The sequence below is a fragment of the Chelonia mydas genome, chromosome 2 (genome assembly GCF_015237465.2).
Source record: "Chelonia mydas isolate rCheMyd1 chromosome 2, rCheMyd1.pri.v2, whole genome shotgun sequence".
Taxonomy (NCBI): Eukaryota; Metazoa; Chordata; order Testudines; family Cheloniidae; genus Chelonia; species Chelonia mydas.
This window is the reverse complement of record NC_057850.1, coordinates 232339999-232362187: the sequence shown is the minus strand read 5'-3', so window position 1 is coordinate 232362187 and position 22189 is coordinate 232339999. Positions and strand designations below refer to the sequence as shown.

The window sequence follows — 22189 nt, the reverse complement described above, 5'->3', positions numbered from 1 at the left end:
GGGGTGGTCTGGGTGTGGGGGGGATGTAGCTCGGTCAGGGGGGTCCAGATGTTGGAGAAGTGGGGCTTGGTAGGGTGGAGGTCCAGTGGGGTGAGGGGTCTGGGTGACTTGTTGGGGTGGTCCAGGTGCGCGGGGGTGGGGGGTTTCCAGGTGCAGGGGAGTGGGGGTACTCAGGGAGGGGGTTCAATGGGCCTGCTTAGCATGGGAGCCCCAGCTGCTACCACCACCAAGGGAATGCCGCATGACCTGCTCCCGCTCCCCTCCCCCACAATTCTCCTATCCCTTTCTTTTCCCCATCCCCTCCCCCCTGCTCCAACTCTTCTCTCACTCCCACAACCCCCTGCCCTATCCTATCCCCACTGCTTCTTCCCCGCTTCCCCCACCCCTCTTGCCCTGCCCCACGGCAGGCACTCACCACTGTACAGAAAACCACCCAGCACACATAGAAGGGGAAGTCGACTGGCACTAGGACCCAGAGGCAGCATCCAGCTGCCGACTTAGGAACCCAAGTGGCCACCTTCTCTCACCCTGGCAGCTCTGCACCTGCAGAAATGGGAGGAGCAGTGGCACATGCTCCCCCCCCCCCCCCCCCCATATCTTGCCGTCCCACCCACACCCGCAGTGATTTACTGCTGCTCCAGGCGATGAAAACTAGGTGCCATCTGGTCTGTGACCATTCTTGCAGTTTCCCTTTGCTTTCCCGTCATTTTCTGCAGGGAAGCAAAGAAATCTTCAGAGAGACATGATTTCTGTGCCCGCCCAGTGGCACAGAATTCCCTCAGGAGTATTTAATGTAATTGTGATGCTCTTTTTAGCCATATAGATATCTAATTATTTTTAACCCCGCTGAGCTTTTGGACACCATGATATTTTGCAGCACTGAAGTTAATCTATGTATTGTGTAAAAAAAGTATTTCCTCCATCATTTTTAAGTCTGACACTTTTCATTTGAATGGGCTGTTATTTTGTTCTTAACTTATGAGGAAGAGTAAACAGGAACTCTCAATTTACCTTTCTCTACTCTATTCTCTATTTTGTATCCTACCATATTCCCTGTTTTCTCCTCTCTAAACAGTCTCAGTCTTTTCAATCTCTCCTCATGCGGAAGCTTTTCCATGCATTTTTGTCATTCAACTCTCGATCCCTTTTTATTTTTGCTGTATATTTTTGAGGTGAAGTAATCATAACTGAACACAGTATTCCAGGTAAGGATATGCAGTCAATTTATATAATGGCAGTATAATATCCTCAGTCTTATTTCCTGTCCCTTCTACAGTAGAACCCCAGAGTTATGAACACCTCGGGAATGGAGGTTGTTCCTAACTCTGAAACGTTTGTAACACTGAACAAAACATCATGGTTCTTTCAAAAGTTTACAACTGAACACTGACTTAATGCAGCTTTGAAACTTTACTATGCAGAAGAAAAATTCTGCTTTTAACCATCTTAATTTAAATAAAACAGTTTCTTACTTGTCAAATCTTTATTTTTAAACTCCCCCCCCTTGTTTTTAGTAGTCTATGTTTAACACAGTACAGTACTGTATTTGCTTTTTTTTGGTCTCTGATGATGCCTGATTGTGTACTTCTGGTTCCAAATGAGGTGTGTGGATGACCGTTCAGTTTGTAACTTTGGTGTTCGTGACTCTGAGGTTCGACTGTACATCCTAACATTTTGTTTGTTTTTTTGATCACTGCTGTGCTTGGAGAAGATATGGTAATTGATCTGTCCACAGTGATACCCCGGTTTTTCTTGACAGAGCACCTAAATCATAGGATATTGTATCTGTTCCATGACTGGAAAACATAACCATTATAAACTACTTTCATTTCTGAGTGAAACAAGTTCCACTGGAGTCAAGAAACACAAAATGATCCAACCTTACAACAGCATGACAGTGTAATTCTACATGGCTTGCCAACGGAAAATGCTCAGGCAAATCCAAAAATAAAATGTACTGGGACAGAGATGAAATTGTTGCATATGATGGGATTCTTTACAAAGAAATTCTTTACCCGTCATAATATCACAAATAAGTCAGAAATGCTAAGAATAATCCATGCTGTCTCTGAGTATTGAAAACTGTAAGAACAGAGACTGAGATATCCTCCTCTGGTCAGCTATTAATTCAGTCATAGAAGAAAAGTACCCAAAATGTGAAGTCTGCAATATATGTGGGGAAAGGAATGTAAAAAACCCTCTGAAATCACGTAAGATTCCTGACTGAACTGGATCCAAGGCTAGCACAGATCTGTTTGAAGTGAATGGAAAAGTTTGCCTCTTCTTGATAGACTACTGATGAGTTTTTATTTTAAATGAGGTTTGAACAACATGTCAAATAGCAATGTAATAGTGTAATAAATTGCACTGGATTCCAGATGAGTTAACAAGTGAAGGCCCATACTTCATGAATGGCTCATTTGAACAATTCTCTTTGATACTTTCAAGCACACCACATCAAGCTTTACCAATGCACTGCCAAATGGGTTAACAGAAAAGTCAGAATAAAAAACAAAGAACTCGATTAAAAAATGTTGGTGAATTCAAAGGACTGAGACACAGCTTTGCTGGAATATCACAGGTCTTCACAATGATTTCTTAGGACTATGAGTTCAGAGACTTCTAGAGAAACAGCCAAAAACCTTAGTACCAACAACTAACAAGCTTCTTGAGACAAAGACAAATTACTTTGAAGTAGTTACAAAAGAGCTACCTAGAAAGCAGAATACAAGAAACAGTATGATAAGATTGCCAAAAAGTTATTCCTGCTGCAAGTGAAAGAAATGTTAGATTTCTTGGTACAATGGGGAAGTTCCAGAAGACTGGAAAAAAGTGAAAGTTGTGCCCTATTTGAAAAGGGTAAACCAAATGACTTGGATAATCACAGGCCAGTTAGCTTGACATTGATCCCAGAAAAAACTGTAAAAAGATTTAAAGGATAGTAGCATAATTAATGCCAATCAACATGGCTTTATGAAAAATATGTCTTGTCAACAAATTTTAACATAGTTTTTTGATGATATTACAATTTTAGTTGATAAAGGTAACTATTGACATAATATACTTAGCTTTCTGCATGGCACTTGACTTAGTACTGCATAACATTCTGATAAAGATTAACACTATACAAAAATCAATGTCAGCCATATTAAATGGATTAAAAACTTCTTAACAAATAGATTTCAAAAAGCAATTTTTTAATGGGGAAACTTATGGAGTGTTTCTAGGGGAGTTCCACAAGGATCCGCTATTGACCCAATGCCATTCAATATATTTATCAATGATCTAGAAGAAAACAAAATCATTGCTGGTAAAATTTATAGATGATACAAAAATTGATTGAGTGGTAAATAATGATGCGGACAAGTCAGTTACACAAACTGATGTGGATAGCTTGGTAAGGTGAGCTCATTTTAATAACATGCGTTTTAATTCAGCCAAATGAAAGGTCATACATCTAGGAACAAAGACCGTAGGCCACACTTACAAGATAGGAATGTAATGACACTGAAAAGGATTTGGGGTAATGGTAGATAACCAACTGAACATGAGCTCCCAGTGCAAAGCTGTGGCTAAGTGGATGAACATGGTTCTTGGAGGCAAAAGCAGGGGAATAACAAATAGGTGTAAGGACATAATATTACCTCTGTATATGGCATTAATGAGATCATTACTGGAATACTGTGTCCAGTTCTGGTGTCCACACTTCAAAAATTGGAAAGGATTCAGAAAAGAGCTATAATTATGATTTGAGAACTGAAAAATGACAGTGAGAAACATATAGCTATATAGTGATAGATTTAAACTAAACATATTGAGCTTCTTATTGAAGAGAAGATTAAGAGGTGACTTGATCATAGTCCATAAGTACCTAGATAGAGACGATATTTCTGATAGCAGACAGCTCTTAAATCCAGCAGAAAAGGGTAAATTGAGATCCAATGGTTAGAAGCTGAAACTAGACAAATTCAGAAATAAGGTGCAATGTTTTAACAATAATGGTGATTAACCATTGGAACAACTTACCTAGAGACATGATGAATTTTCTGTGACTTAGTCTTTAAATTAAGAGTGGCTTTTTTTTTTTTAAATATACTCTAGCTCAAACAGAAGTTGTGGGCTTGATGCAGAAATGAATGGATGAGATTTTATGGCTTGCGTTATGCAGAAGGTCAGGGTAGAGGATCGTACTGGTCCCTTCTGGCTTTAAAAAAAATATCTATGAATTAATGAAGTTCAAATGGAAAGTTACTTACAACCTGCCAAAGTAACAGCTATACCAAGATCATACATCATAATCAATCCTGAGAGTCAGTCATACAAGAGGAATAGAGGAGCTGAGTAACCTGTTAGTCCCACTTATCTCAGCACGCATGTGAGATCTCAGCACCTTTCAGGGTCAGAAAAACATGTTTAGAATAATTTTTGGCCTTTTTGTTGATTTTTCTAGTATTGCATCGTTTTATTTATGTACAAACAATTATTTTCATTACTCAAATGTCCATAAAGAACCTACTTACAACCTATATTTCATAAAGACAGTGATTCTTCCTGCAGTAAGAAAGCAAGAAAAATGCATTTGAAGACCCAAAATTATCAAATGATCTTTGTGAAAAAAGAAGTCATTGGTTGAGTACAAAATTTGATGTAATATCTGGTGTAGTCACAAGGCTCAGGCATCAATAGCCAATTGGTACAAAATTCAAGAAAACACACTGCCTATAAGGCAATAAAACATTTCAAGAAATTCAATTATTGTACATGAAGTGGCTGAAGGCACCTCATTTGGGGCCTAATCCCACAGTGATTACCGACAGAAAAGTATGAATTTAATAGCAAGTTTGCCCAAGCAAAGACCATAGGATCAGGACCTTAGAATGTAGGTAATCTGGTATACCCACACTCTTAGCTCTGCATTATCGCTAACATAAATAAGTCTTTATAGATATTGTTACAAGTATGATAATCAATATATAATTAATAAAACTTCCACTTACTTGATCTCTTCCTGATTTATGTGATGTCATGTGGCGTTCAAGCTGTGTTCTATATGCAAATGTGTAACTGCATAATGAGCAACTAAAGTTATCCTCATTTTTTTCATGGCGATATTTAATGTGTTCCTTCAGAGAGGTAAAGCGTTTGTAACCTCTATCACAATATGGGCAGGTAAGCAGTTGCGAAAATGCATCTGGTGTTCCTACAAAGGACAGACAATAAATCTTTATTTAGATAAAATGAAAGATCAAATATATTAATATGAATAAACATATTGGGGATATATTTTCACATACGTGAGTTCATGTAACTTCCATAATGTACATGGAGGAATATACCTCAGAATAAGAATTCTTATTTCAGTTTTTCCTAGCATGTATTCACTCATTACCTGTGGTACAAATGTCACTAATATGCAATTGAGGAACGAGGGAAGAAAGCAGAGAACAAACAGGTTTGATTCTGATCTCACTTACACCCAGGTTCACATTGATGTCACTCTACTGACTTTGATGGAGTTACTTGTGCTTTACATCAACAAAGTAAAACCAGAATTAGTCTCTCTATGACTAGACAGCACTGTATGTGAGAAGACATGTTTATGGTTTTATATGTAAGTACATATATTCAAGAACGCTTACACTGATATCTAAACATAACTATGTTATACAGAAAGTAACTTATGTATAACATTGTAAACATCCTGGCCGTTAATCTTCTCACATATTTAACAATAAAAATGAAAATATTGTTTCAAAAGTCTCTTATTTTATTTTCACATAATAAAAACCTGGTTTTAGGAATGTAGGATTTACCATATTAGATCAGACTATTGATCTATTAAGTGCGGTATCCCGCCTCTGGCAGTTCCAATCCTTCATGCTTCAGAGGAAATGGAAGGCAATTCCTGCCATCATGCAATTTATCCAACTGTGCAGAACTATGGCAAAGGAGAGGGCAGAATTTCTATTTGAACCCCACTGATTATGATCTTATACCCTGAAGCACAAGGTGTAAATGTCCATGGACTGTTATTTTAACTTGCATAACTACAAATATTATTAATACTCATAAAATTAGCCAGTACCTTTGAAAGTAGTTCTAAATTATTTATTTTGATGACCTGTGGCAATTAATACCACAGGCTGATTATATGCTCCATAAAGAAGCATTTCCTTTTGTTTGCTTGGAATTTACTGCCTTTCAGTTTTATCGAGTGTTCCATTGTTCTTGCACAGAGGGACAAGGAAAAGAGGAGACATATCAATTTTCACTATATTCTTTGTAGTGTTGTGTCTCTCAACTAAGTCCCTTCTTAATCTTTGCATTTTCAGGGTAAGTAATGCTCATATTTGCAGGCATAGGTATAGTCTGACTTCTACATCTGGGGGGGCAGTTCCAGTCAGGCCACCAGGGCAACATATGGGAGGGAGGGGACAAATTCCGTGCTTGCCCCCAGAGGCTCCATTTCAGACTGGGGGGGAAGGAGATTTAACCGTGATTCAGGAGTCTGATTTGTCTTGCGTATCCCCAAATTTCACCTTACTTAAAAACTACTTGCTTACAAAATCAGACATAAAAATACAAAAGTGTCACAGCAAACTATTACTGAAAAATTGCTTACTTTCTCATTTTCACCATATAATTATAAAATAAATCAACTGGAATATAAATATTATACTTACATTTCAGTGTATGGATATAGAGCAGTATAAACAAGTCATTATCTGTATGAAATTTTAGTCTGTACTGATTTCCTAGTTCTTTTTATGTAGCATGTTGTAAAAATAGACAAATATCTAGGTGACTTTATGTACCCCCTGGAAGACCTTGGCGAACCCCCAGGGGTACACGTACCCCTGGTTGTGAACCACTGACTTAGGGAACTGAAAACTCTAGTGTTTTTGCAGATAATAGCTGAGAAATATCTGACAGGAGCATTGTATCTAATTCCTATATCAAGAAAGAAAATTAAATAAATATTAAACCCACTCAGCTCTAATACTTACATGTTCTGACATCTTGTGCCAAGTCTCTTATGAGACACTGGTTAGGTTTAAAATCGTAATGTATATTCTTACTCAGATACTCTTAATAAAGTCAGAAGAGACCATTGTGATCATCTAGTCTGACCTCCTGCACACTGCAGGCCACAGAACCTCATGCACTCACTCCTGTAATAGATCCCTAAGCTCTGGGGTCCTCACATCATAGTTTAAAGACTTCAAGTTACAGAGAATTCACTATTTACACTAGTTTAAACCTGCAAGTTACCCATGCCCCATGTTGCAAAAGAAGGTTAAAAAAACCCACGGACTGTGCCAATCTGACCCAGGGGAAAATTCCTTCCTGACCTCAATATGATGATCAGTTAGACCCTGAGCATGTGGGCAAGACCCACCAGGCAGATACTTGGGAAAGAATTCTCTGTAGTAACTCAGAGCCCTCCCCATCTAGTGTCCCGTCTCCAGCCATTAGGGATTTTTGCTACAGGCAGTTGCCAATGGGCCACATGTCATTGTGGGCAGTCTCATCATACCATCCCCTCCATAAACTTATCAAGCTCAGTCTTGAAGCTAGTTAGTTTTTTTGCCCCCACGGCTCTCCTTCGGAGACTGCTCCAGAACTTCACCCCTCTGATGGTTAGAAACAATGTTCCCTCTAATTTTTGACCAGCTGTGTGCGCAAAAAATTTCTTCTGTGCAAATTTTTGACAGGCCGTGCGCCCAAAAAATTTATTCTGTGCAAATGTTTGTGCTTCTGTGCAAATTTTTGTGCATGCGGTGTTTCGCCGTGTGCATGGGGTTTAGGATCTGTGTGCACACATGCGCACAGCGTAGAGGGAACAGTGGTTAGAAAGCTTGGCCTAATTTCAAGCCTAAACTTGTTGATGGCCAGTTTATATGTATTTGTTCTGGGTTCCACATTGATGCTTAACTTAAATAACTCCTCTCCCTCCCTGGTATTTATCCCTCTGATGTACTTAAACAGAGCAATCCTATCTCCCCTCAGCCTTCTATTGGTTAGGCTAAACAAGCCAAGCTCTTTGAATCATAAGACAGGTTTTCCATTCCTCAGATCATCCTAGTAGCCCTTCTCTGCACCTGTTCCACATTGAATTAATCTTTCTTAAAAATGGGAGACCAGAATTGCACAAAATACACCAGATGAGGTCTCATCAGTGGCTTGTATAATGATACTAACACTTCCCTGTCTCTACTGAAAATACGTCACCTGACACATTCTAGGACTGCATTAGCCTTCTTCACAGCAGCATCACATTGATAGCTCATAGTTATCCTGTGATCATCCAATATACCCAGCTCTTTCTCCTCCACTGTCACTTCCAACTGATAAATCCCCAGCTTATAGCAAAAATTCTTGCTCTTTGTCCTCAATGCATGATCTTGCACTTTGCACTATTAAATATCATTCCGTTTCTATCACTCCAGTTTAAAAGGTCATCTAGATCTTGTATGATATTCCGGTCCTCCTCGGTATTGGCAATACCTCCCAACTTTGTGTCATCTGCAAATTTTATTAGCACACTACCACCTTTTGTGTCAACGTCAGTAATAAAAATATTAAATAAGGTTGGTCCCAAGACTGATCCCCGAGGAACTCCACCAGTAACCTCCCTCTAGCCTGACAGTTCACCTTTCAGTATGACCTATTGCAGTCTTCCCTTTAACCAGTTCCTCATTCACCTTTCAGTTATTAATTCCCATCTTCTCTAAATTTAACTAGTAATTTCTCATGTAGAACTGTATCAAATGCCTTACTGACATCCAGGTAGATAAAATCTAATGCATTTCCTTTGTCTAAAAAGTCAGTTATCTTCTCAAAGAAAGATATTACTAACTTTGTTACCACCTCTTGAGTACAACAACTGAAACAATTGTAGAAAAAAATCTACAGTTACTTTCTATCATTTAGGCTACTTACTTTTTGCAGGGTTCAGAGTAGCAGCCATGTTAGTCTGTATCCACAAAAAGAAAAGGAGTACTTGTGGCACCTTAGAGACTAACAGATTTATTTGAGCATAAGCTTTCGTGAGCTATAGCTCACTTCATCGGATGCATTCAGTGGAAAATACAGTGGGGAGATTTATATACACAGAGAATATGAAACAAGTACTCCTTTTCTTTTTACTTTTTGCAGTTCACCAAGCTTGGAACAGATCATTTAACTTTAGGAAACATCCTAACAGCCCTTTCTTATTTTAATCACCCGTTAATCACTCTGTTTATAAACAAAATTCTGACTTCTTGCCTCAGGGGCACAAGCTGTTAGCAGTCTCCTGTCTCCTCTGCAGAACTCATTACATTGCACACTCAGACTGCCTGCCTGAGGCTTGCAGTTTGGGGGGCAATGCCCTCCCATGAGCCCCCAAACTCTGCCTATGTTTGCAGGTTAACTATGTGAAACCTACGGTTTCTTGTACCCTACTGTGGATACTTTCATTCTCTTCTCTGCCTATCTTTTGGGCGGGGCGAGCAAACTGAACACAATAGTAAAGGTTTCAGAGTAGCAGCCATGTTAGTCTGTATCTGCAAAAAGAAAAGGAGGACTTGTGGCACCGAAGAGACTAACAAATTTATTTGAGCATAAGCTTTCGTGAGCTACAGCTCACTTCATCGGATGTAAAGATGTGGCTATCCTATCATCATCTTTCTATAATGTCTATTTTCTGCCCCATTTATAATTCATTTTTAAGTGATGCAGAGTGCTGTGGAAACACACTCCATTCCAGTCAGAGTATCACTCAATGTGTATTACAGTATCGTGCACTTGTTTAAGTTACATTTAGGGTGGAATTTTTAAAAGGTTCATTGTGGCCTAACACTGCTTTCAGTGAAGTCAATGGAGAAATGGTAACGGAATAAATCAGGTGCACTTTAAATTCCCACCCTTAGTCTTCCATCGTGCTGCCTAATTCCCCAGTTTCATTGCATCCTTTTCAAGCGTCTCACAAGCTGCTTAGTTTTGTGCCACTAACAAGCAGAGGTGACTACTCCATGGGTGCTCCGCCTTGGAGTACCCACGGAAAAGAAAATTAGTGGGTGCTTAGGATCCACCGGCAGCAAGCACCCCTCTCTCCCCCAGCGCCTCCTGCCCACTGGTGGCCCCACTGATCAACTCCTCTCCCTCCCTCCCAGTGACTCCTGCCCTCCATGATCAGCTGTTCTGCAGAGTGCAGGAGGTGCTGAGAGGAAGCGGGAGGAGCGGAGAAGGGGCATGCATGGGAGAGGGGGAGGAACTGGGCGGGAAGAGGTGTGGTGTGGGCAGAGTGGGTGCAGGAAGAGGCAGGGCAGGGGTGGGGTCTTGGGGAAAGGGGTGGAGCGGGGGCAAGGCCTTGGGGGAAGGGGTAAAACATGACCATGAGATCTATATCAACTCCCTGGCCAATGAAGCAGAGGACAGCCTAAAGTATAACAATCTGCATCCTGTCTACAGGGTCATCACACTCCTGACGGGCAGCCATAAACAGCTTTCTAACATCCCCATCACAAAACCAGGCAACTCACTCTGCTCTTTGATGGACAAGTCCTGGACAGAAGGACAACATTATGAAAGCATACTCAACTATTCACCTGCTGACAACCGTCCAGAGCTGTCACTTGGCAAACCACATGGCTGCAGACACTGGGATGAAAAGACAGTTACCTACCTTTCCATAACTGTTGTTCTTTGAGATGTGTTGCTCATGGCCATTCCATTCCAGGTCTGTGTGCGCCCACATGTGCAGTTGTCGCAGATTTTTGCCTTAGCATTATCTGCTAGGTCAGCAGTGGCGCCCCCTTGAGTGCCATGCTCATGCGGTGGTATATCAGGCGCCGCCGACCTATGCCCTCTCAGTTCCTTCTTGCCAGCAACTCCGACAGAGGGGCAGGAGGGCGGGTAATGAAATGGACACGGGCAACACATCTCGAAGAACAACAGTTACGAAAAGGTAGGTAACCGTTTTTTCTTCTTTGAGTGCTTGCTCATATCAATTCCATTCTAGGTGACTCACAAGCAGTGCCAATGGAAGTGGACTCAGTGTCTCAAGGTTACGCCCTGCAAGACCGTGAACTCTATCTCCAGCACCCATCAGTCTAAGGTGACTCGCAACCAGGCCGAACGGTACGGACGAAGATGGTTGATGAAAGAATGGGGTGGATCCTGGGAGGTGACTGGGGCATCACTCTCGACTGCACCCTCAAAACATATGCTTCTGGCCCCTTAGGTGCTTTGCTGGGCCAAGCTGTGCAGGTGAGACTGCCAAGACCTAGGCAGCGGGTGACGATGGCCAGAACTGCTTTCTTGCAGACTGCAGCGTATACATGCCCAATGAACAAAGGGTGGCCCAAGTGTCCTTCAACCCATGCAGCTTTGCATCTGTTTGCTCTGAGAAAAGACCGATCCCATGGAATGGGAGGTCTTGGATCAAGGTCTACATCTCTTGGGAGAGGCCGGCAGTCTGAAACCAGGAGCTGTGTCTCATAACCACCTGCTGTGACCATCTCAGTGCCGGGGGAGCTTCTGAAGGTGTCAGTGCCATCAGGAGTTTAGGTCCCATGCCGCTCCCAGGAGTTGGTGGTGGACCTTTCAAGGGCTAAAGGCCCCAACTGGGGAGGCACGAATGCGTGGCTGTGGAGTGGCCGGGTGGCCCAAAGTGGATCCCTTGCCTTATGACCCATGGCCCTTCTTGCCTGGTGCTGGGGAGCCTTGCTTCCTAGCCTTCTATTTGGGCACCAGCAAAGGGGGAATGGTGACGAGCGGAGCACTGCACACCGAGGCAGATGTACTCAATGAGTCCTGGTGGGAGGGCATGGAAGCCGGCCGAAGGGCAGACTCCACGAGGAGAGCCCGTAAACGAATATCCCGCTCCTTCTGCATGCAGGGCTTAAAGTTTTTACAAATACAGTGTTTATCTCTCAGGTGTGATTCCTCCAAGCACTTGAGGCAGCTGCAATGGGGGTCACTTACAGGCATAGGCCTGTTGCAGTCCACGCAGGACTTAAACCCAGCCCAGGGTGAAGTCCCTGCTGGGACTCTTAACTGCAAACTACACTTAACAACTATTTAACACTAACTACTATAAACAAACTATTTATAAGGCCCTAAGGCTCGAAGTCAGTAAAGACAAAAACTGCTAGCCCTTGGTATGCAAGGAAAGACGTTCCGACTAACCACCACGAGAGGCAAGAAGGAACCGATCGGGCGTAGGGTCGGCGGTGCCTGATATACCAGCGCACGAATGCAACACCACTGCCAACCCTACGGATACCGCTAAGACAAAAAACTCCAATGACCACGCACATAGGCGTGCGCACTTCGAATGGAATTGACATGACCAAGCCCTCTAAAAAGAACACAAAACCTTTGTCACTCAAGAAAGTATGAAAGGTCAGCCAACGGTTCTGCGTGAGCTGCTCAAGGTACCTTGGAACCAGTAAGCACTGGCATGTTCTTAAAATGTGGGCATCAGGCAAAATACCAGCAGAATGGAAAACGGCATCATAGTGTCCCTGTACAAGGGCAAAGGATCTCACACCAAGTGTGGCAGCTACAGGCCAATCTCATTGCTATTGGTCCCTAGAAAGCTCTTCGTTCACGTTTGTCTTGGTGGGATGCAGCCACTCCTTAACAAACATCGTCCTCCACAGAAATCAGGTTTCCCTGTTGGGTGGTCGACCATAGACTCCATCCTTACCTCTGGCTTCTGGCTGATCTGCACTGAAAATTTAACCACTCACTCCATGTGACATATATCAACATGAGAGCAGCTTCTGATTAGGTGATATGTCAGCACTTTTCCTCGCCCTGAAAGGAGTTGGCTTTCCAGATGTTTAGATAAATCTGGTGTGCAGTCGTCACACTGGTATTGGTGCGAAGTGTGTGTAGTGGTTCACAGCTTTCTCCATGTTTCTACATGACCCCAGTATGTGGCAGGGATGCATTCTCTCCCCAGCATTATTCTGTGAAGCTATCAACTGGATATTGGGACTTGCCGCTTCACATGTCAGAATCAAGGTGGGTCAAGAAGTTTTCACTGACCAAGACTACACCAATGATGCTGCCCTGCTAGTGGAGAAGTCAGAGAATTTCAGCTCCGCCTTCCAAGATGTTGTCTCCACTATGGGGTTGAATGCCTCATGGCATGAATCTTGGAGCTGGGCAACCAGAACCCCTGGTGCAGGTGGAATTGTCTATTATAGTGAGTGTTGATGAGTTCATTTAGCTAGGCTACAGGCAGTGTCCAAATATTTGCAGCAAACTGGATGTTCTTTGATGAAAATATCACGCAGCCTACTGCATGAAGTCCATGTCTCACTTATGGAAGCAAAAATGTCTGAGACTTGGGGTACGTCTATACTACACACGCTGTAGTGTAGACCAACGGTTCTCAACCCGAACCCCTGAGCCGCATGCACCCCAATTAGCACACAGCTGCAGCCCAGCTGTGTTCTAAAAATATTCAAAATTTGCCACTCTGGGCTGGCAGGGGGCGGGGCTAGCTGAGTGGGAGATCTCGTCTGGCAGCCTGCTGGAGTGCTCCTGCCAGCAGGGGGCTGGTGAGTGCTGCATGGTGGCAGGTTGCGGGAGAGTGGGTCTCTGGGCAGGTTGGGAGAGGGCTCTGGGCAGTGAAGGGGTGGGGGGCACTGGGAACTAGGGGTTTGTGGGGGTGCTGCAGCACCCCCAGGTCTTATGTGGGGCTCCGCTTCTGGCCCTGCACCTCAGGTCCTGGCTGCTGGCCCGCACCGGGCACTTTGATCCTGGCCTGGCACTGGAGGTCCCAACTGCCTGCCTGGTGCGGTGGGATCCAGGTCCCAGCTGCCGGCTGCCTGGTCCTGGGTGGCAGTGTCCTGCCAGTCGACTGCCCAGCCGTGGGTGGTGGGGTCCCAGCTGCCAGCTGCCCAGCCCCTGGCAGCAGGGTCCCGACTGTGAGATCCGGCTGCCCAGCCCTGCACTGTGGTCCAGTGTCCAGCTGCCCGGTTCCGCATTCAGCTTCTGGTCCTACTCTGTGGAGGGGGTCTCTGGGCAGGGGGTGCTGGGCACAGGGGAATGGGGGAGGTTGGGGGGAGGGAGGGAGGGCTCTGTGGTTCTTAACCTGTGGCCTGCAGCCCACAATGATAAAAAGGTTGAGAACCTCTGGTGTAGACCCTAGAGTGACGTAAGGGGTTCTTCTGTTGCTGCAGAAAATCCTCCTTTCCGAGAGGCAGTGGCTAGGTTGATAGAATTCTTCCATTGACCTAGTGCTTTCTACGCTAGGCTTAGGTCATCTTAACAATGTCTGTCAACAGTGTGAACTTTTCACACTCTGTGCAATGTAGCTAAGCTAACCTAACTGTAGGCCTGAAAGCCTGATCCATAGACTATAGTCATTTACCCCAGCCAGGCAGCTGGGACCATAGACCGTGTAATTGCTCAAGCCCACACCTAGGGGGCCTGGGCCATAGACTATTGCCGTTCACCTCAGGCAGGAGGCCTGGGCTACTGGCTGACTGGTTGTTTGCTTAATCGTCCTCTGAAGGTTTGAACTGCTATTGTGCAATTGCACAGCTGCATTCCAGGCTGCCTGACCAACTCCCCAGTGCCACCAGAGGCGGCACCCGGGCCCTGAGAGGTAAGAAGCTTACACTAACTTTCTAGTACAGACCAGCCCAAACTTCAGGATATCTCAAAACCTGTGTACTACCTCTATATACAGATCAGAAACCTAGACCTGTAGGCAGACTTGGAGCACCTAAAGACACTCCATATGGACTGTCAGTGCCAAATCCTAAGCATACACTTGTTTGACTTTGTGTGAAATGTCATAATCTTGCAGAGATCTGGCCTTCCTTCAATTGCTCATTACACTGAAAAGCAGCATTCCATACTTTTCAGCCATGACGTCAGTATGAACAAAAACACCCAAGCACAGCGTGCGATCAATCTCTCCATTGATGTGCAAAGGGGTGCATGCCTTGACCCTACCTAGCACTGCTCCCAAGTATTCATGGATTTGCAGGATTGAGCCAGATCTTGGAATTTCACTACATGATGCCTGGTGATGCAACAGTTCTCAGTAGGCTGATGCAACAGTTCTCAGTAGGCTATACATGTTTGATGATGGTAAGTGTTTGCAACATCAGAAGCTAATATTTTATTTTTATTAAAAAAGAAACATCTCTTTGCATGGCATAAAATCTTTGTCACTTCAAAAGAAAATTGCTTAGGTGTTAACACAACAAGTTATTTAAATTTATTAGATTAACAAAGTAACTGAACTTTTTTTTACACAGACAGGCCATAATATACAAAAATCAGAGCCTACATTTAGGCTACTAAGCCATTTTGTAGATACCTAAGTGCTTTTGAAATTCCCAGCTTGAGCGTTTTAGGAGTACAAGTCCCATGACTTCAAATGGCTGATGGAGCATAGCCCGGTCAAAGCACTTCTGTTTTCTTGACTTGTGGAGGTTCAATACATCTAAAGCTGATGTTGGTTGCAAATAGGCCATGGGCTATTTGTTTATCAATTATTGTGTTTGTGTTGTTCTTGCAGTAAGGATTTGAATAAGACTCTGGAATTGTCTTTTCAGTTCAGATCAGCATTTTTCATTACAGCTATGAATTTCCAGTAAGAAACTTAATAGAAAAAAAATCTGTATAAATTCTGAAATTTTGCTAACAACCAGGAAGCTAATTAAGAAAATTAGTGCAGAACATCGATTTTTGCAATGTAAGGTTATAAAATGGGAAGAAAGAACTAGCAACATGTAAATCAAAAATCTGATTTCAACTAAAAATCGTGTTTTAAATTTAAAAAATAATTTAATTTTTTGTAAATAATAATTTTTATCCATCTTGCAATATATCTCCACTATGAAAAACAACCATTAATTGTTATTTTTCTGCTGTTTAGCCATTTCTTATTCCAGAAGAGGATTTTGTATGTAAGCCAGTATTTCTTATTTTCTTATTAGTCTTTTGAGAAGGAACTTGCCATAAATGATTTAGATCTTCAAGGAATTATCATCTAGCAGATTCTCTTTGCCAATTATTTTTATTACATGTTTCAAATAGCCAGCCTGTTACAGAGACACAAGTTACTTCTACAGAAAGTGTGCTAGTTTGACTCAATCCATTTACATTAATTTAAATGTTGTTTTATTATGCTTTTACATTTATTATCAAATGGAGTACTAGACCATTATTTTACACTCCGTTATTGTAGACTAGCATTTCCACTTAACAACTCCCAGTACAAATAATCCAAACCCAAATGTTTTAATTATCACATGTATTAGTTGTCACTTTCACACAAGACAAGTAAGTGAAACAGAACGTATAAGAGGGTATAAGCGAAATCTATCATAAAAATAAATAGTCAATGCTAAACCTAAGGCCATTTAAGCTTCAGAAACCTTAAAAGTAATTTTTGCTTGATTATAGCCTCATTTCATAATAATCAGTGGTTTGAACTTCCATTTATTTCCACAGCTACACAGTCTACAATAGATGCCTGGATCCTTATCTTTCTAAAATATAGGGAATTTGTAGGTCAACCTTTCAGTGTAATTCATTTTGTAAAGACTACTGATTAGTGAAATAATATTTACCATTTTCATCCTGACCACTAGCTTCTGGTGTGCCTTGTCTCTGGTCCTCCTCAGGTGCTTCAGGGTAAATAACAGCTGTATCTTCCTGTTGAAGGAATTCTTCAACATTGGGGTCATGATTTTGTTCATTTTCTACTTCGGAATCACCTTCATCTTCTTTTACTAAAATAAAAAAAAAAGCTTTGTTAATGGAATTTCAATGTCACATGAAAACATTTTAAAATAATACATACATGACAGTAATATTTTGCACTTCTATAGCATCTTCCATTCAAGGATCCCAGTGCACTTCACAAATATTAATTAAGTCTTAGGTTAAGCCCTGTGAAATAAAAGAGTTTTAGCCCAGTTTTACAAATAGAGAAACTGTGGCATAGTTAAGTTAAAAGGACACCAACTTAAACAAAATCAAAGTTCATTTGTATAATGTTTCACTGTTTTCCTTTCAGGCTCAGTTATTTAGTCAGTCACTGTCCCCAGTCCGTGTTTGTCTTTCACACAGCAATTGGGGGAAGAAATAGGAAAATGTAGTTGTAAAACCACAAAAATTAGCAAGCAGAGTTAGAGGAATGTGTCTTAAACTATTTTTAGATTTTGACTAGATTTCAAGTTGGCAGTGTCTCTAAGAGATTTTGCTCAATATCACACAAAGTCTATATCAAAACCAGGCATTGCATGTGGATTTCCTGCCGTCCTGTCCTTCACTTAATTCATAAGACTATTCTCCTCCATGAAAGGAAACGCATACTCTTTTTTCAACATGTTTAACACACTGGGGTAAGCTGAAAACAGCAGTTAAACAGATAAGACATAATTAATTTCTAAATAGGCACATTCAGAGGAAACCACTCAAAGCCTGCCTATTTGGAACAACAATCAATTCCACTGCACTAGTTGGACCCAGGGTTTGCCTTATAAAGTGTACAGACTGAAAAGAAATCCCCTACAGGTAGCAATTATCAAGACCTCCCTTCAAACCACTAAATGTTGGCATTATGTTTTTATTTCCCATTGTGGATTCCCTTCCTGAATGGTTTCTCCATCTTCAGACTCGTAGAAGATAATACAAAAATTAAAAATTAGGACAATTTTTTTTTAAAGTCCTAACTTTGTCCATGTTAGGCTCCTTTGTTCCACTTAACTTTTCCAAAATCTTGGGATAAAATGATGGATTCTTGATCATGACTGAGTGATTCTATTCTGAATGGCACTTGCCATTCCTGCAGCTTCTTTGGGTCCTGCAATTGCAAGGCTGAATTTGTTCAAGACACAATTTTTAACTATATTTAAAGTTTGTTCATTACTGCAAACCCGTAGGACATATTCATGCAGATTTTCATTGAAAGCATGCTTCCTGGCTGAAATGCAGTAAGCTTGAGAGTTTGAGTAGCTTGTTCACCAGGGTTTGGCCATGGATTTCAAACAAACAGTTTTCTCTGGATCTTATTAGTACTGTTCCAAATCATCTAGGTTTAAACTTGGCACAATCAATGATCAACTTCATTTGTTTTTCATTAAAACTGTATTTCACTATTAGCAAAAGCACAGTTAAATATTTTACATAATCTATAGCACGACAAATATTTGTGAGTAAATATTCATGGAGTTTATACTTACTGCCATGAAATGCATTCTATGAAAGCTTTGACTGTAAATTACTATCCTATACTTCATTATCAGTTATTAATGTGGAACATATTTTTAATAAGAAGGTAAAGCTTTACCATTTGTCTCACAATGTGAAGTCTCATACTGGTCTTCCTGTTTTAAAATCCAAGCGCTAGATTCTATTTATGACATGGGACAGTTTTCACCATACACACTGTAAAGTAGTTCTTTGTTCTCTTTGGTACTGACCGTATGGTTAAAATATGTATACCAAGATTAAAAAAATGCAAACATATTTCCGAATAATCCTACATTTTTGTATGGTGCAGGGGTGGCCAAACTTACTGACCCTTTGAGCCGCATATGACAATCTTCAGGAGTTCAAGAGCCAGGAGGCACCTGCCAGGGCTCGAGGCTTCAGCCCCAGTGGAGATGCCTGCTGAGGCTTGGGGCTCCAGCCCTGCTCCTGCTGGAGCCCCATGCCCCAGCAGGTATGCCCTGCAGGGCTGAAGCCATGAGACCCCCCTCCTGCTTTGTAGAAGCCCCTAACCCACCACTCCGCTGCAAGGCAGAGGCCCTGAGCTCCACCCCCTAAGTCTGGTAGGTGGACAATTGGGAAGCGGCGGGCCGGGGGTCGGGGGGGGGGAAGAGGAGAGCTCCACGAGCCGCACTTTAACTGTAAAAGAGCCACATCTGGCTCGCAAGCCGCCCTGGTATAATGCTTATCACTGTATTATCTAAGTACTGACCAATAAGCATATATCTTAATTTATCTGACCATTTAAAAATAGTATATAGATTCCCTTAAATTATACAGTGATTATTTTCAACATTACTGAAGAAAAATATAGTAAGAAAAAGGAGTTGTGCATTTTCTAGCATAGTACTGAAGATGAAGACACACATTCTATTTTATCTACTCTGTAATATTACTATTAACAGAAGAGTTAATAATGAGATATTAATTCTAGTTCATTTTAATGGCTATGGGTTTAGGCTCTGTCTAATGACCCATAGTAGCGCTCTATACTACCATGTGAAACACGAGTGAGAGTCCTCATCCTTTCCTTTCTCCTAAAGTCAGGCTAAGCTGCTGCAGAGGCACTGCAATTAGTCGCCTGGGGAAAGGGACTGCTTTGTGTCATTTGTCAGCAAAACCTCAAGACTGAAGAGATCTAAAGGGAGCCCAGTCTAGTATTCTTCACCAAGAACAGTGTTTGCAACTTACCACATCAAGTACAGGAGAGAAAGGCACTTTAAAAAGAAAGGTGAGGGGGAATCCTAAAAGATTTCCAGGGATATTAAATTATTCCAATCCCAAGAACATTCTATGGATACGGGGGACAGACTGTAGAATTTAACGAGACAAATACCTGTACATCCAGCTTCATCAGCTTGAGCTTCAGGCCCCAGGATTTCTTTTGTTTCTTTTCCATCTGAAATATAATATTGAAAAAGAGGAATAATTAACATTTTAAAATACCATTATCTTTCTTTGCATATTACAAAAGTTCCCTTATTTCTTAAACAAAAATTTCCATATTTTTCTAATGTTTGGGAAAATATATTTAAATCTCATACACTTGAAAAAATATGGATTCCTCATGATTTTAGCTGTATTGAGTTTCTCAGGTCATAAAGATTTTACTAGAAAAAGAAACTGCAATTTTAACAGAAGGCAAACTTACAATACCAAAGTAATTATTTGAAGACAGGGAAAAAATAGGGTAAGGATTGCTGTTACATATCCAAATAGGGTATTTTTGTAGTACAAGTATCTTTTTGGCAAGTACAAAGTGTGCTGCTTAGAATAAAAGGCAAGCAGTTTGTTCTTAGTATCTGATTCACTAGATTATTGCTTTCAGAGGTTAATTTATTGTAAAATTAACACATTTGCTCTGCTTTTTCTAACTAGCAAAACCAGGAGATCATCAGTAATTACTCCAAAATTATTTTCAACAGTCTATCATGTAATACTGTATAATTACCTGCAGACATCTAGAGCCTATTAAACTTAGCCAAATAAAAATCATTATGAGAGTTCTTGCTAGGTTTGACTATTGAATTGAGAAAACAAGAAAATATTGGCACCGAATTAAAGCATATATTTCAGTTGTGTAAAACTGATTTTAAGTGTTTTACCAACTGCTTTCCTGTGTATTGGAATCACCAAACCATCACTTATACAAAAGTACTATTACTGACACCACTGTGTATCTCTGGGCAGTTGGATGGATGCCCTTAAAAGATGATTTATTGAAGGATTCACATATCTCTGCAAAATAGGACTGACTTAAAAATCATGATCTGACATTTCTTTATGTGCTAATTTTAAATCCGTTTTAAGACTGAGTCTAGGCAAGGCACTAGATATGGCAAAATTGTTGTATGGGTCACAGCGTCCTCCACACCATTTCAGAAGGGTGACCCTCTATACTGGAAGGTCACTTTCACTAACAGCCCCATATTTTCATCAAATATATATTGATGGTGGCCATCATTTATTGCTTCTGTCTACTGTTTTCTCTCTAGAAACAGGTTTCAGAGTAACAGCCGTGTTAGTCTGTATTCGCAAAAAGAAAAGGAGTGCTTGTGGCACCTTAGAGACTAACCAATTTATTTGAGCATAAGCTTCCGTGAGCTACAGCTCACTTCATCGGATGCATACTGTGGAAAATACAGAAGATGTTTGTTTTTATACACACAAAATCATGAAAAAAATGGGTGTTTATCACTACAAAAAAAATGGGTGTTTATTCTTACAAAAGGTTTTCTCTCCCCCCACCCCACTCTCCTGCTGGTAATAGCTTATGTAAAGTGATCATTCTCCTTACAATGTGTATGATAATCAAGGTGGGGGGGGGGGGGAGAGAAACCCTGGATTTGTGCTGGAAATGGCCCACCTTGATTATCATACACATTGTAAGGCGAGTGATCACTTTACATAAGCTATTACCAGCAGGAGAGTGGGGTGGGGGGAGAGAAAACCTTTTGTAGGGATAAACACCCATTTTTTCATGATTTGTGTCTATAAAAACAAACATCTTCTATATTTTCCACAGTATGCATCCGATGAAGTGAACTGTAGCTCACGAAAGCTTATGCTCAAATAAATTGGTTAGTCTCTAAGGTGCCACAAGTACTCCTTTTTTCTCTAGAAACAGTGGCTCCAGATGGGGGGCTTTTAAGTGAAGCTTTTGCTGCTGAAGGAGTTAGAACAGCAGTCCTATACAAGAGTCCAAAATTCTTACATTAATTACAAATCTAGTATAGCACAGACACTGACAAATGAGGCTTCTGCACACACCTCCACCAATATGCCTCAACTCTTTGACTATTAACAAGAGAGGCAATTAGTCCCGAAGATTATGGTGGTTTTAAAATTTGGAGACGTGTCCAGTATGAACTTGTCTAAAGTTACCAACTCACTTTATACAGGCTATTAAACATCTTTCAGTCAGTAACAACTTTCAGCCCATATTGATTTGAGCCAGTAGCGGGTAGTGAACATGAAATCCCACATATTCTACTATCTGTCCCTTGAGCCATCCAGTTGTCCAGTTCCCTTGTGTTCTGTGGTAGACAATGGCACTTCAGGAATGAGCAGTATAGTATGTGGAATGTCGATAAAAGCATCGTAACTTGTACTTGCTGTTGTAATCAATACATGCTCAACTATGGAATTCTTATTTAGTACAAGTTTTGGTATGAAGTGCAGCGTGTGGATCTGAAGTCAGTGTCTATCTAAGCCCATCACAATCTATAGAATTTTCCAACCCAAAGGTCACATCAAACTTGAAATAATACCAAAAAGAGAAAAGAGCCAACTAGTTCCTCAAATATTTTTCAGCTGAACTTTTATTTAAGATTAATGGCAAATATGCTTTTCTAATTCAGGAATGATCCACTGATTTTAGGTCCTGTATAAAAGCTTTAAAAATCTTTGGTTCTCTAAAAACAGAAGAGGGAAATCTACATCTTTATTCCAG

The 22189-nt window shown here is 41.2% G+C and overlaps 1 protein-coding gene across 1 annotated transcript in view; it reads right to left on the bottom strand.

Moving 5' to 3' along the window:
• The window catches only part of ZEB1 (zinc finger E-box binding homeobox 1), a 205852-nt gene that overhangs the window by 23784 nt on the left and 159879 nt on the right, over positions 1–22189 (bottom strand). Inside the window, 3 exon segments of the mRNA XM_007064288.4 lie at positions 4998–5200; positions 16593–16754; positions 19574–19636. Of these exon segments, the coding sequence (XP_007064350.2) occupies positions 4998–5200; positions 16593–16754; positions 19574–19636 (428 nt within the window).